Source organism: Hermetia illucens, chromosome 3 (assembly GCF_905115235.1).
Source record: "Hermetia illucens chromosome 3, iHerIll2.2.curated.20191125, whole genome shotgun sequence".
Classification (NCBI taxonomy): Eukaryota; Metazoa; Arthropoda; class Insecta; order Diptera; family Stratiomyidae; genus Hermetia; species Hermetia illucens.
The window spans coordinates 129,753,031-129,768,541 of NC_051851.1; the positions used below are offsets into that span (position 1 = coordinate 129,753,031).

Here is a 15,511-nt window from a genome sequence, read left to right on the forward strand (position 1 = left end):
TGCAAACTTCTTGCCTGTTATTTCTGAACGACTTGGAATATCGGAAAATCGGTTTGCTCACATATTCTCCACTATATACAGATACAATTCATGCAAAAAAAAATCGATTTCTCCAACCCGACACACGGGATGACCCCCTTAAGAATGTAGTGCGACATTCCCTTAACAGAATCATAATAATAATGTATAATTGACTTAATTTTAACATGCATTCTCTTCTTATTAAAACAACGTTTTATTTTATTTATCTGTTAAATTAAATAATTAATTTCATAACTTACCGATTGGTGGACAGTTATCATATTCTGGGCAACATCTGCCAGCAATAAATTTGGGTTCACAGTCGTGTCGAATATAGCAGTTAACTTTGTTACATAAGATCTCTCCACCTGAAAGCAATTCCTCATATATCATTGTTACATATGCTAACATTTATACAAAGGTTAACTCGAAATCGAACAGCTTCAAAGAACAAACAAGGAACGACAGGAAATGCATTAAACTTCAAACGAACATTCATATTGTCCACTATTGGCCATGCCTAGAACGGCGTCTTTTTATCTTGCAGATTCTCACTCGTTCCTCGCATTTAGTGCTTGGGTGTATGCATGACTTTTGTAGGAGATCCGCAGAAGACTACCACCCGGGGCACGACGAAATGGCACACAGTCCCAACATTTAGTCAGTTCGCTGGGAACATGTGTATTCTGTCATAGTCTCGTCGTATTCCTTGAAGCTAATCAAATGTTTACATTCTCCAGGCAATTATTTGTACAAACCTTGGCAATAACAACCCTTGCATGGATCCTCTGGGTCGACTAGCTTCTCACCATTTGCGTAGATTTTGCCATTTCGTTCGCAATCTGAGGAATGCAAGCAGAAAATGTAGGGAAATTCGATTGAGTGGGTGACTGGGTCAATGGGTGTCCGATTTAAGGATATAATCTGACGTGGGAAGTAAGGATTAACGCACGCATATACGCGCGTTGAATTTGAAATATTTGGTAACAATATGTGGAGAAATATATTTCGGTCACACTCCCACTGAAAGTTTATTTTTATAACTAGATCTTACCGCATTGGTAATCTGGACAACAATATCCTGTTTTCTGTATAGCTCGGCAACCAGCCTTTTTCACGCACACCACCGATGTTTCGGGGACGGCGACTCCATCATGTAAACATACTCCCGCTGGAAATGAATTCAATTCGAAAATTTCAATAGACATTTCGGACACAAAAAGGAGATTCGAATCGATTCAAAGGATCTCTATGCAAAATAATTTCAATTCACCTGTTGGTTGCGTGATATTCTGAGATTGCGAATCGAATTCCGAGTAGACATCCCGAATCATCCTTCGTGGACGAGTGTTCAGTGGACCTGAAATGGAAAAAAGGTAATTGTAAAAGGTTCCATCTGAGAGATACTTTAGAACCGTAACCAAAACATCTTACAATGCAAAAAATTATCGAATTTTTGTTTGTTGTCTATGAATTTTTCATTGTTTCAGATTTCTACCCAAAAATGTTGTTTTTGGGTTTTCCAGTGAAAAATGTTGGGAAGGATTTATTCATTACAAATGCAATTTTTAGTAAATTGAGGAAAACAATGGTGTCCTCCCAACAAATTGAAATATATATTTTGCTGAAACCATGTCTTCTTCCATAATGTCTCGGGAACAAACATTTCATCAAAAGGTGAGTCAAATTTAAGTGATTGTAACTATTTCAACTGATTAAAATTCCAAATATTTATTTTCTCTTTCTCATAAGAAGGTTTATACAATTTGAAAGTATCAAAAGCATCAAATTAAGATCAATTGCAATCATGCAAGCATAGCTAAAACCACAAATAATTAAAGGATTTGAGAGAAATCGACTAGCTACATACTACTACTTATGATATCCACGAATATAACAGAGACGGTTGTAGCTAGTGTGTCGTATAGGCCTTATGGCTATGCAAAGCTAACCATCCTTTATATTCATAGTTGCTGAAGTCCTCATACAAGTCTCACGAGCATGAGAGCATGTTGAATACCGATTCCCAAGTTAGATGCATGCGGCGTTGCCTTCAAAATAATTTTTAGTGGCTTGAATATATGAGTTATTGAATGGCGCAGCTCAATAATGAATTCATGGTGTATGGTGTAGCCTTTGGTATCATTTGACACTAGTGAGTACCATGACACTGGGGAACTATACCCCGGGTGATTAGTAGACCATGCAAATTGTAAAAGCAAAGATGGGTGGAGCAAAATAGCCTAAGTAGGATGAAAGTTATCGAGGGAGGCACATTACCAAGTCTTTTATAAGTAATATAAATGTAAGCAGCAGAACTAACTTCAATCAACAAAATTAGCTTTTTTCTGTGGCTTGGTCTGATTATCCTTCAGGTTAAAGATGCATAATTCGGCTAGTCCTCACAGGACCTCCTCGCGGTGGCCGCTGGAAATTGTCTTCGGACGGGCCAAGAGTGTGTAGGGCCAGGTTGGGAGTAGGTTCATCCAACAGACGAGGGTCTGGGGGGAGGGGAGGGGGATGAGCCGAAGCAAAGCCCGGGAATCGCCCTCCTGCACTGGAGAAGGTGCTAACATGACCCGTCGAGGGCTGCGTGACCAATTGACTTTTACTTTTGTGGCCGGGCTAGCCAGTATGGCCATTCTTCCCGGACTACCCGTTGGCCTAAAACATAGACTCAGTTAAAGAAAAATAAAAAATCGACGATAGAAGAGGAGGTGGTGACGCTAGGCGCATCATTGGAGGGCATCCGGTCAAGAGACAGTAGCCGTCGATGCTAGCCATAGCAGCACTGTGGTGGAACGAACCGCAAGGACTTTCCGGAGTGAGGCAACAGATGGACTTGTTCCAGCTTGGAATCTACTGCTGTTGAACTGGGTGTAGTAACAGTCAGAGTACTTCAAACTAAAAACCGTCGACGTTGGCGCCCCCTCAAAAGCAAGGACTGACAAGAATGTCGGTCGCCGGTAACAGGCTAATAAGCGCAGGTCCACTGGAGTCCTGCTTAAGAACCAGTACCAGAAGGCCATGCATATTCTGATCAAAATTGCGGAAAATAAGAAGGCCAATATTGTCGATGAGAGGGATAAAAAGGCCTTTGTTAAATACTAGGCGATTGTTGAAGAATATAACAGTAGAAGGCGAAGCCCACCGCTTTCAAAAGCAATTGATTTCAACAAGAGGTCGAAAAAAAATACAAGCGGAGCAGAGTGCGCAAGGGCTCGGATGCCAAGCAGCTTTTGCCAAAATGTAAGCAGCAACAGAGAAACCCTTGCCTAGGAGTTATTTACGCGTCGCGCTCGCGGATCATCATCATCAACGGCGCGACAACTGGTATCCGGTCTAGGCCTGCCTTAATAAGGAACTACAGACATCCCGGTTTTGCGTCGAGGTCCACCAATTCGATATCCCTAAAAGCTGTCTGGCGTCCTGACCTACGCCATCGCTCCATCTTAGGTAGGGTCTGCCTCGCCTTCTTTTTCTACCATAGATATTGCCCTTATAGATATTCCGGGTGGGATCATCCTCATCCATACGAATTAAGTGACCCGCCCACCGTAACCTATTGAGCCGGATTTTATCCACAACCGGACGGTCATGGTATCGCTCATAGATTTCGTCATTGTGTAGGCGCGTTCGCGGATGGCAATTCCAATAGCGGCAAACTAGCACCGGAGGTGTGGACCAGTGTTGAGGTCAGGCTGTTGGACCTGGGTATCGAGCATCTGCTGTAACCCAAAGGTGAATACATTGGAGCATACGGGAGCCCTAGATCGGCAGCGACCGAATTATCAAAGGGCTCCAAAGCAAATATTATATTAATTTATTCCCCTGACAAGTGACGCTGACCAAGTGCCCTTGGGGCGACGCATTCGCCGGTCATCTTGGTGGATTGGATTCCACAGCATGGAGTAGACAGCAATGCAATTGTCGCCCTTCCTTAATTTGTGGATTATCCATTGCCACTTTTGTCTTCCGATCACGAGTGGCAGGCCCGTGTGCCGACCAAGTCCTTCATTTAAGATAGTGTCAGGCCGTACTCTGATGATATGACATAAACAATTATTGATGAAAGCTTCGAGGTTTTGAATAACAGTCAAGTTCACTTTCCATGCGCTATTCCTATATAGCAACACAGAAAGAACACTAGCACAAAACAGTCGCAACCTGGCCTTAGTGTTGCGATAACTGCATTTGCAGATTTTAGACAGGGCAGCGAGGGCGCCGCCAAACATCCAGTTCGGAGCCACCGTCGGCAGATACCACGCTTCCAAAGTATACAAATTGATCGTAGGGTGTTATTGTGGTCAATGCGGGAGAAACTGGAGCGGAAACCAGCCTGCATTCTGTCTGTCAAGCTTTTAAACACGCCGTCAACTTACGAACTTGTTTTCAAAAACTTCGAACAATTGCAAGAAACTTCAGCAGCGACATCTTATTTGGTAGAAGTAAATTTCTATTGCTTAGAAAATCGGCTAAGTTTTCACTCTCAACTACGATATTTTTCTCCTTCAAGCTATTTATTTTCTTACATATTTTGAATATTTTAATTTTAATTTAATAATGAAGGGCGGTACAAAATGGGACGGAGTCTTCGGGAAGTTAAACACCAAATAAAAAGAATAGGCTATCCTTCGATGAATTTCCGGACATTCCATTATGCATACTCATCTATTTCTAAAGCAACTTTTTCAACAGTGAACTGCTGGTCACCTTCGGTTCAGTTACAAACTGGACATTGTTATCTGTGGGACTTCGTTTTGAATGGAGATCGTTCTTGACAACTTACCGTTTATTCTTTAACTCACAGACCTACGTATATAACTTAGGCCTGAGACGGAGTACTGGGTTCCCCTGCGCATTCAACTGAATTGAAAAGAGCATGACCACGCCGGGTTGAGATATCCGGTTTATATTCGGCTCTCAATTGCTAGAAGGATGAATTCAGCAATATTTATTTTATCGGGCAAAGGGAATATACATAGTGAATATGTATGTGTTTCCCAGGGTTTGGTTTGTGAGTTCTAGAAAAAAGTGTTTCTCCTTTGAGGCAATGACGGTTGGACTTCTATCCAAAAACTTTCTGATGAATCAACGGTTGACCTCGATAAAGTATTGGTTTTTGAAATATAAATCTATTTTTCATTTAGAGTTTATACGAACTTAATTTCCACTTCCGTACACTAACAGTGAGCATTTGCATCATAATGAATAAATTGTTACTCTTTGACCGGATCCAATTCCCGGTATCAAATCCCTCCTTCTGGGAAATTACTATCAACCTAACATCTATCTGCACCTAACAAAATGGTGTTAATCTTCCTTCTACAACATTAATCATCATCTCGTAAATAATCCTAGTTTCACTGAAAAGCTCGTTGTTACAGAAAAAGAAGAAATGTAAATCCTAAATCGATTTTTTATGTCGTACTTTGGCCCACGTCATCAGGATGACATGGTCCTTGTGCGATGAAGCCAACGCTTGCAAACGGCTGAAGTGCTCACCCACTTCAGCATTAGCACTTTGTTTTGTAATTTTGATGTTGAATCGGAGACAATGTTGTTGAACCGCATTTGCAGATATCTCCTTTCTATAAAATGTGTTACAAATGAGATAGATTCATAGATGGATGGCACAGCTTAGTCGAATGTCGGTCATGATTCGTGCATTGTTTCTTCTCGAATTTCCGTTTCTTTAAATTTTGTCTTACATTTCGCTTCAGGACCAGCAGGACTAGAGTGAATTTCCTGGCAAGCTGAGGGGTTAGGTTCTACAAGTGCTGAAAAACTGAACTTTAGAATTAAACGAAGATACATTTCGCAGTCCGCTCCAAACAAACAAACACCACACTCGTTTTGCCGTGTTTTACCTTTCTATAATTCTATTTTGTATTTTGTCCTCATCGTGTCCCGAGTTTTACCTCTTGAGGATAACAAAGAGCAGAGTGAGTAGAAAGCATTTGTATGCTATTAGGATAACAATTTACTTAAAGCGAGCTAAGCGCTCACCGTGGAACAAGCAAGATTGAGATGCTGAAGCTTTCCCTGAGAACAGAAGTATGCAAATACTTTTTTGGAGGAAGATGGAATGTTTTTTCTGTTAAGATTAAATAGATCAAGGTAGTACGTAGAAGTATTTGGTCCCTTGTTCCTCCCTCCCCACCGCCTAGTAACAGAAAGAGAATGCGGAATGGCATTCAAGAATGATTCATGGCCCTTGAGGAGTTTGTGTGAATAGATACGAAATTTGTGGCAAATGGCTCTTGTTCTCATGTAAAAAGGGAGAATTTTCAAGCTGGGAAAGATTCGATAAAGATTTATAGACGTTTCCATGTAAATCTGCTGCAGTTGATGTTTTATGGAGAGGAAAGTGATGCATGTTAAGTAGATTAAGTTGCAGTCTTGTTGTATTTAGTGTAGACGATATTATCAGATAGATAGATTATGATAAACGATAAACGAAGAAAGAGATGTTTTACCGGACCGAAAAAATATTTGACATTTGTCATATTTGGGAAGTTTTATTATTTTTAGAATGGACATGTTTACTATGACTGGTGGCGGAAGTCGGTTATAAGCATTTAAGCATTTGCAGGATTTTGGTATATTATTGTGTTTTTGAGATGGATTGAAAACTCAGATTAAAATATTCTGGAACAGGTCCTCACTTTAAGATTCAGTTAAAAAGGCATTTGAACAGTTCACTGTTGACCAGGACTGTGCAGATACTAAGAAATATAATAGAAGTTGCGCATAATTTTTAACGGTCACTAATCCATCGTTTTTCTTGATTTTATCGTCAGGCATTCTTATAAGAGGCAATAGATATTGGGGTCATTGCACCTTGATAAACTTTGATTTGGGGTCTTATGATCTTATTGTCGAGAGAGGTATAAAGGGACTATTTCTGACTAGATTCTAAGCGTGCTTGGATTCATTTCCAAATTTTGTTGGTTATATGCCATTTCCCTCCTAAGAAGCAAGCGTTATTATTTTTCATTTCTATTCTATCTTCTAAAATTAGATCTTCTACCGTCTTGCTTAAGTCGGTTACTGGCTTTCCTTGCATTTAGCTGTGTTATGATTTCTCGTAACGTTGGACATAGTCTTGATCTTTTCACACAAAACCTTATTAGAATCGATCTGACGTCTGTCTGTCTGAGAAAGCCGATTTATTCGGAAACCGCTAAGGATATTTTCACGAAATTTGGTGCGAACATGTTCAGTAAATTTACTGAATTTAAGGGGTTGCTCATATGTGTGAAATGGGGGTGTCAATTTTTTTCACAGGACGTAGTCAGTGAAACATAGGGGAGTGGGGGTTTAAAATGTGCGCCGAAAACTAGAACAGGTTTCGTTCTCAAAACCCATGGAACTAGTTTGGAAAAAAACATGATGGTCCAGGTGTACGGAGATCCGGTTCTGATATCTGCTCAAATAAAGTTAATAATAGCATATTCTGAAAAGTCTAGAATGCTCGCAAGTCTCACCAGTACAGAATTTGTTACCATGGTAAGCATGCATATACAATTTTGGAAAGTTTTAAAAAATCCCACCAAAATTAACAAAGTTATAGAACGTCAAAACTATATATTTCACGTGCATTTATTGCAATCTAAGACGTGTACATATGACGTTATGATCATATAAAGTGAACTCATAGGAATGGCGGAGTTGGATACACTAGGAATATTTTGGATTTTTAGCTATCCACGACTGGAAAAACATGTTTAGGAAATTTATCACAAAGGATGAACCTGTGAAGCCGAAGTGCTCAGCTTCCGGTATTCCAGCTTGCTTTCTTGTAGAGAGAAAAATGTTGGATGTTTGTGAGTAATGGGATGTAGACGGGAAGCAATGAGCTACAGAGAGCAAAATTGAAATCCGGACATACTAATAAGTATTCAGAAAAGGGGTAAAAGGAGTTGTATGTATTTCGTTTTTTTACAAGAAGGTAGCATAGAGCCTGTTGGATATACCTAGTGCTCCCAATACTATTGCAAACGTACCATAATGTAGACATAAAATGACATAATATTTTAAAATGTAATAATAGTATTTAGTGTCAATATACTAAGGAATAAGAAAATTAAGAATATTACTCGAAGTGACTACCTTTACCCTTGATAAACTTTGGCCCATCCATCTATTGCGGTGCCCACTACTCCAGATCAGAAGGTTGCGTGTTCAGATCACGTCGGGGTCACCAATTTAATCACTTTAATCACTTTTCCATTCTTTACAGATTTAATCAAAATTACAATTCTTCAATGCACTGTTAATAATAATAATACTTTAATATAATAAATTTTCTTTGATCTTTATGAGTGTTACTCGCCGCGGTCGGATACAGAAGAGACCGGCTTATTTCCATGCGGTTTTTTCTGTCCCAACCAACGGCACTTACTCACCGCTAATTCTCCACTCCCGTGGCGAGTTCTAAGCGAGTTCTAAAGTGAGTGGAGTTCCGCGCCATCTACCCGTTCGCATCGGCGACATTCGAAATAAATTTCGAATGCTGCGGATCCTGCCGCGCCACATGTCCATAAGAAAATTTCCCACTGCTCGTTTTAATGCTTTCTTCGGCGAGTCGATATTTGGGTGTCTATTTCAGCACACCATGCCTTCCATAACTAGTAATAATTTATAGTTCAGTAGATAAAGATTTGGATTATAAGAATATTGTCTGAACCACCAGACAATTGTCGGAACATATAAAACTGGGAACGTTGATTTCGGGCCAAGTTTTGAGTTGAGCAAACCTTGTGCGCCGGCGCAGAGTCCTGTTGAAACGTCCAACACTGATTTTTGGAAAGGGATTGAGTAAGAGGTTTAACGGTGGCTTCCAAAATATTTGCTTGGTACACTGCTACCGACGTTCTCATCTTTTTTCGCAGAAATGGATGCTGGTGACCACCATGGCTAACACCCCACCAAACTATCGCTGAGGCAGGCCTCGTTGAACTCTTGGTGCTAGTTTTAAAGCTTCTCATGAGGATCACGCATGAAGTCTGGTCCTTCCATGGTGAAATTTTTTTTGTCAGAAAATGGGGTTCGTTTCATGCTTGCTACGTGCCTACCCTTGCAAATGCCTTTTGCATTTTACCACCCTATTTTTGATTAAGCACTCTAAATAGGTTTCAACGAATTTAAAGATATTTATAATTGTAACAATATTTAGGTAATACGAAGAAAATTTACGAAAAGGGATCAAATAAAATCCTTATTGAGAGCGAATTAAAAAGAAACTCTACTTTCATAGGCAAAATTGAAATCCGGAGAGCTTAAGAAATCGTAACAGTGACTTTATAATCTCAAAACAATTCTGAGCGCTCAGCGTATGAAGGCAATGTAACCACCTGTCGTAAACGGGGGTCTACCTAAATCGTAGACGTAACCTTTGTCAGCGCTGCACTGGCGAGTGGTGTGTCCTGATGCGTAGGCGGGGACTACACCCACAATGATCACCAGACAATCTTTTTTGAGCTATGAGTATAGCCACAGGGCAGAGAACCATCAGGTCCGAAACCGCGAAAGATTTCAGGCTAGTTTTCAAAAGCTTTGGATGAGCAGACCTTCGTAGAAGTGTGGCTAGACAACCAAATAAAGCAGGCGCATCTACGGAGAAAGGTGTTCATGTGGGCCAAAGCATGTGGCGTGTCCATGCCTAGGAGATGGTCATGCCTCAGTAGAAGGCCGAACTACTAGTGGAATAGTGAACTGGCCAGCCTTTAATCAGCCTGCAATCGAACCAGAAGAGCGGCTCAGAGGACAGTAGATAGACTCGATCAGGGCAAAAAGAGTGCGCCTATAAGGACAATCGTGATGGACCGGTTCAAAGGCCGCTCATCTCCCCAGATCATGCCCTACCCTCTTGTCTAAAATTGTCCACGGGTTATTCGCTCAGCAAGAAGAGGGCACCGACACATTCCAACCACCTTGAATGTGACGAAAATTCCGCAAGCCACCAGAGACGAACTGCTGGAGATCTGCGGTAGAATAGGAGACAACAAAGCTAAAGGTGTGGATGGGATATCGAATAGGGTAGACATGTTCGAGGCGCGCATGTCTGAGGAAATATTTTTTATAGCATGGAAGCGACAGAAATTAGTATTACTGTCTAAGGTTGGTAAACCTTCAGGTGAGTCAACCTCCTACAGACGTGTTTGTCTTTTGTACACTGAGGGGATAATGCTAGAGCGAGTAATTTAGAATAGATTACTCTCGGTTGTTGATAGCAGAGGATGGCTCTCAGATCGACAGTATGGGTTTCGTAAAGCTAGATCAACCATTGACGCAATCAAATTGGTTACTGGTTTGACCGAAGATGTAATTCACGGAAACCGTAGTACCAGCAAAAATTGCGTGGTGTTAGCAATGTGACGTTAGAAATGCATTCAATTTGGCCAATTAAAATCTAATACGAGAATCTTTGGCGAAGATTAATATTCCCGCCAACCTCGCAGCAATTTTCAACAGCTATTTACAAGAATGGCATGACACCGATGACCCCAGAAGTACTTTGTCCCAGCTGGTGTCCCACACGGCTCCAAACTGCTATAGAACATTATGTATAACGATGTTCTTAATCTTCCAGTTCCGGAGGTAGCCACGGTGGTGGGTTACCCAGACGATGCGGCACTGATTATAGTTGCAAAGCATCTCATAGATACTGAGTTATACTCGTGCGAAGTGATCAGTGCTATCAAGGGTTAGTGAGAGAATCCTGTTCTGACGCTTCCGGAGGAAAAAAAGGTAAGCGGTCCTCACTACCAACCGTAGTAATAGAGATTATGCTCGTATTCAAATTGGGAATCATATCATCACCTCCAAGCGTGCCATCAAATACTTGGGAGCGATGATAAATGCGAAGCTTAGTTATAAGCAATACGTGCCATAAGTTTGCGACAAAGCATCCACGGCAAGTATGGCCCAGGCAAGGATGATGTCGAACGTGGGAGGGCCACGGTATCCTTCCAGGTTGCTTATAGCTAGGGTAATGGGTTCAGTCATTCAGCGGCAGTTTGGAGGTCACATTTAACGCGAATAAACTGAGTGTGACTACTGTAGACTTACAGAAGCACAGCTCTAACGGTGTGTTTTGCCTGCAGGACTGCCTCAGATGATGTAGCATCCGTTATCTCAGGAATGATGCCCATTGACACCTCGGGAGATGAGATGACGAACATATGCAATGCGAAGATTATCTCTTGTTTATCGCAGACGGAGAACGGCGAAAGGGAGAGATCTCTAAAAGGCAAGAGTGTTGGGAATACTCGGGAAAGGGTTGGTGAACATGCATGCTCATCCCAGTCATCAAGGAGTGGTTTTAGAGACAGATATCGCCATTACCTGTAGACTTTTAAAGTGGATATTTTAAGTTACACGATTGTCCAAACTGCAATGAGTCCCGAAGGACCCAGAGCATGTATTCTTCCACTGGCGAAGATTTGTGGAAGAATGGAAGAACCTAGAGGCGACTCTAGAAGAGGTGCTGATACCAGAAAATCTGGTGCTAGCATTACAGAAGGACTTGAATGCAGTCAATAACATAATCGAATCTATCCAGAGCATACTGGGAAAGGCAAAGGAAACGATTAAAGAGCGGTTACGTACGCCGCGTAAGGATGTTCCGTTAAATTTGTTTTTGCCCGAAATAGACCGTTCGCCAGATCAATCGTCGAAGTAGTTCCACAAGCTCTCAATGATATTGCAATCCGAGGATTGTGAAGGGACTTCGTCGACCTGCGGGAAATTAAACAATAACCAAATACATGTTTTCTACTCTTTATGTTCCGGATTATGACCCTCCTGTACCTTCAGGTTACCTTGACTGGACGGTATGAAGGGGTTCATCTTTCCTCAAACTCCTACGTTAAATCCGCCCTTAATGTTTTGCTCGCAATATACTGGAGTAGTACATGGAAGTGGCTGGTGGTTCTAATCTATTCATGTCACTAGTTGTTCTGATCTGAGACAATAACAAATTAATTTATCGGCGTACCAGCCAGATACGTTTGAATATGTTGATGAGAGAACGAGAGTGAAAGTGAAAAGATCTCACATTGGGATAAGCAGATAGCCATAGTATCCCAGGATAACCGACGATTAGGTCGCCTTTAATCGATATGGTACAGAACAGTGAAGGAGGATGTTTGGTGGCACTTGAGTATGAGAAATATCAATGAGAGTCTGTAGGAATTTCTGCTAAGGCATTAAACTTTGTTTATATATCAGCCATAATGGCGTATCCAGGCCATTGTTTTTTTTTTACAAATTTCCACCGCATTTAGGAAGGCATTATTATTTTTAAGTTCGAAGGTGTAGAAGCTTTAATCGAATTCTTCCCACCTCTTAAACCTTTATGGTAGCCAGCCTGTTCATGAATATAGAGTTCCGCCGTTTTAGCTTGTAATATAATGGTCCGCATGGAAACTGTTAGGTCAAATTTTTGGGCCAGATGCTGGTAATATTAGTCCTGTCACATTCTTCTACATAAATTGGAGGTGTCTTTAGCGACTTTTCGCCTTTCTGGTAAGGAGTAACCCCTCAATTGTCCTTTGTAAGTATGTTGGATCAGCTCTGATATATTTTCAATCTGGGCTTTTTTTTAAAGTTTTGTGTGAAGCAAAATTAAAATCGATTTAATGTCTGTTCGTCTGATTGTTGATCTGTCCGACACACAATATTTACGCTGAAACTGCTGAACCTATTGTTACGAAATTTTTAATCCTTTTACATATAGTAAATACCGCCTCTGTTGAGTTTAAGCATACCACCATACCCCCCATGCGAAAAAGGAGTGTATTTTTTTTACTAAACATGGATGGGCTCGATTAGTACTTTTCGAAACTAGTTTAGTTTTGATATCAATTGAAATATGGGGGAATATGGGCTCAAAATGTGAGCCCCAAAAAGTGAACCAGGCCTCGTTCTCAAAACCTATCCAACATCCTATTCTGACATCTGCTCAATTAAAGTTAAAAATGGCGTATTGCCTTATTTTAGAGATTTATCAGAAATCCCGTTAAGTCCATTTAAGCAGTACACAATTTCTCATTGTTATAAGGCATAATTCCGGAAGTTTAAAAAAAATCTAACTCCATTGTAATGTCCTAAACTATAAGGGACTTCAAAGATAGTAGACGAAGACGGCTTTACAGTTTCTTACCAGGGCAGAGGTGAATCGTCAAACGCTGCCTCAGGTGTTAAGTACTACTTTACATAATTCGCAGAACACGTCATGACTGCGAATTATATTGAGCGTAAATGCGCCCCTACTTTGGGTCAAAACTTGGCCAGAGCTGAACATATTTTTTTAAGGATTGTGGAGTACTAAGTCCGCATCCATCCAAACGAGGGGTCCGTGGACCAAAAAAGGGGAGTAAGTTGCTCCCATTAGGTCCGGTCCGACATCAAGTGGCTGGGGACTTAGGACCGCAATCCTTAAAAAAAAATATGAGGGACTATTTCCTCGACAATGAAATTTCTTTTCGAAGTTCGCATTGAGTTATAGCAATTACTTTGGAAAAAGGTGTCAAGTTGCTCTGACTATTCTTTGCATCTTGCGGAGATAGAGTACAATTAACTTTTTAGGCAGAAAATACTAATATGTCGAAGCAACATTTATATGATACAGTTTACTTTTTTTAATTCACCCTGTGCAAAAACATTCTGGTTTTTACTAGATTTTGTCAAACTTACTGCTGATTATTTCAGTAGGCTACAGTACTACCTTCAAAGTTGCTTAGGATTGCTTTGTTTGAAATAAGTAAAGTTCAGTTATAAATTAATCAGTCTCACTATGCTTATTTAATTGTTGTTGTCATACCACCCTAGCCTAAATCAGTAAACTAATTTCAAAATATTAAAATTGTTACAATGGCGCGTGTTCGGCAGTTCGTTGTCCGGAAAAAACAACATAATTGTGGATTTGCAGTGGACACCACTTCCCGTATTGCTCGGTTAGATGAAGCTGACGAAACCATACAATTGTCGCTAAGAGAAGTTCATTCCGGTGTTTTGTTAGTTTATAATTATATGACAATTTGTAATTTAAATAATGTAGTGAAGCAAACGTTGGAAAACGATGAACAGTTTGTCAAAAGATATATAAGAAGAGATAATGTTCCAGGGTAAACTACCTAAAACCAACCGAAGTTGCAAATGCAAAATAACGTTTTGCAGTTTGATTTCGGGAAATGGAAAATTTCGGTTGTGTCCAAATGATGTGAAAGAATAATTAATATAATTTCGTGTGTACATCAGGCAGTATTTTCTAATCATTCTAAATACTTTATTACAAAGTAGACAATAGTGAATTCAAGATTCTTTTGACGGCAAATTATAACTTTTAATGGAAATATTTGAAATGAGACACTATAACACAAACTATTACAATAGATTGAATAATTGTTAATTAAACCACAACTAAGTCATTTACAATGTAACAGTTACTATTTAATTTACTAAAACCTCAGACTTGTTTCTAGTTAATTAATATATTGTAACTACTTCCAACTTAAGATATTTCTTTTCTTCTATAGTAAGTGCTTTCCTGTAGTTGAGAAGGCACTTTTTTTATCCCCGAAATTCTGTTTAGCTCTGCCAGAAAGTTGGGCATTGTTCAAAACTATATACATTGAATTGTTTTTCACATTTGATTTGATTTGAAACTACATTATTTGTCAATTATGTCCAGGGAAATTCAAATTCTTTGTAAGTTCCATGGGAAAATGAATTGAGGGAATCACTTTCAGGATTACTGTCATAGTCGTTAACTCTAGGGGATTTACCTTATGTGATGGATAACTTTCTCAATGTGAATCTTTTCCTACTATATTTCAATTCATGTGATATTCATTTTCCTCTAATTGGTGTTAACTAGAAATAAGGTTATTTGATGGAAACGTATTTGATTTAAGGAAGTTCACATTTTTTGAAAAGAAGATATAACAAAGGAATGATTGTGCCGGCTTCATCTACAATATGTAACGAATAAAAATTCATAAAAACCTGAACAATGTGCAAGCAGTTAAACCATTATAGTAGCTTCTACTTGATTTGTACATTAGAATGTCCACAGACGGGTACGTTGGACTACAGATGATAAAAGGCAATACAAATACGTTTAATGGTATCAAATGGGTGACCAGTTAGTTGGGGTTCAAAATACGCTTAAAGTCTCCCTTGCTTGTCATAAAATCCGACTAGAAGGGGTACAAATTCCTGGGCAAGCAGCTTGCTAATTTTGACACTTCATTGCTTTTCGGTAGCAGCGTTAACAGCATCTTGGATAGGAGGATTGGTTTCTGCAATGTGCGACAATGGTGTTGAAGGTCCCAGAATGCTAGCTTTTCCGTAACTCGAGCGAGAATTCCATGGAGATAAACTGGAGTTTTTGAGCTCAAGGGAAGTAAGATAGTGGGACTCTGAAGAGTACCCCTCTTCCTTTTATGCCAATGCACATTTTTACACTGGAAAGTCCCGT

At 40.0% G+C, this 15,511-nt stretch overlaps 1 protein-coding gene across 2 annotated transcripts in view; it reads right to left on the bottom strand.

The window, feature by feature from the left end:
• The window catches only part of LOC119651631, a 264,754-nt gene that overhangs the window by 17,370 nt on the left and 231,873 nt on the right, over positions 1–15,511 (bottom strand). For both annotated transcript variants that reach the window (XM_038055295.1, XM_038055296.1), the window contains 4 exons: positions 1,295–1,381; positions 1,076–1,192; positions 780–863; positions 282–389 (listed from right to left, as the gene is read on the bottom strand). In XM_038055295.1, coding sequence (XP_037911223.1) covers positions 282–389; positions 780–863; positions 1,076–1,192; positions 1,295–1,381 — 396 coding nt within the window. The remainder of the gene's footprint in view (positions 1–281; positions 390–779; positions 864–1,075; positions 1,193–1,294; positions 1,382–15,511) is intronic.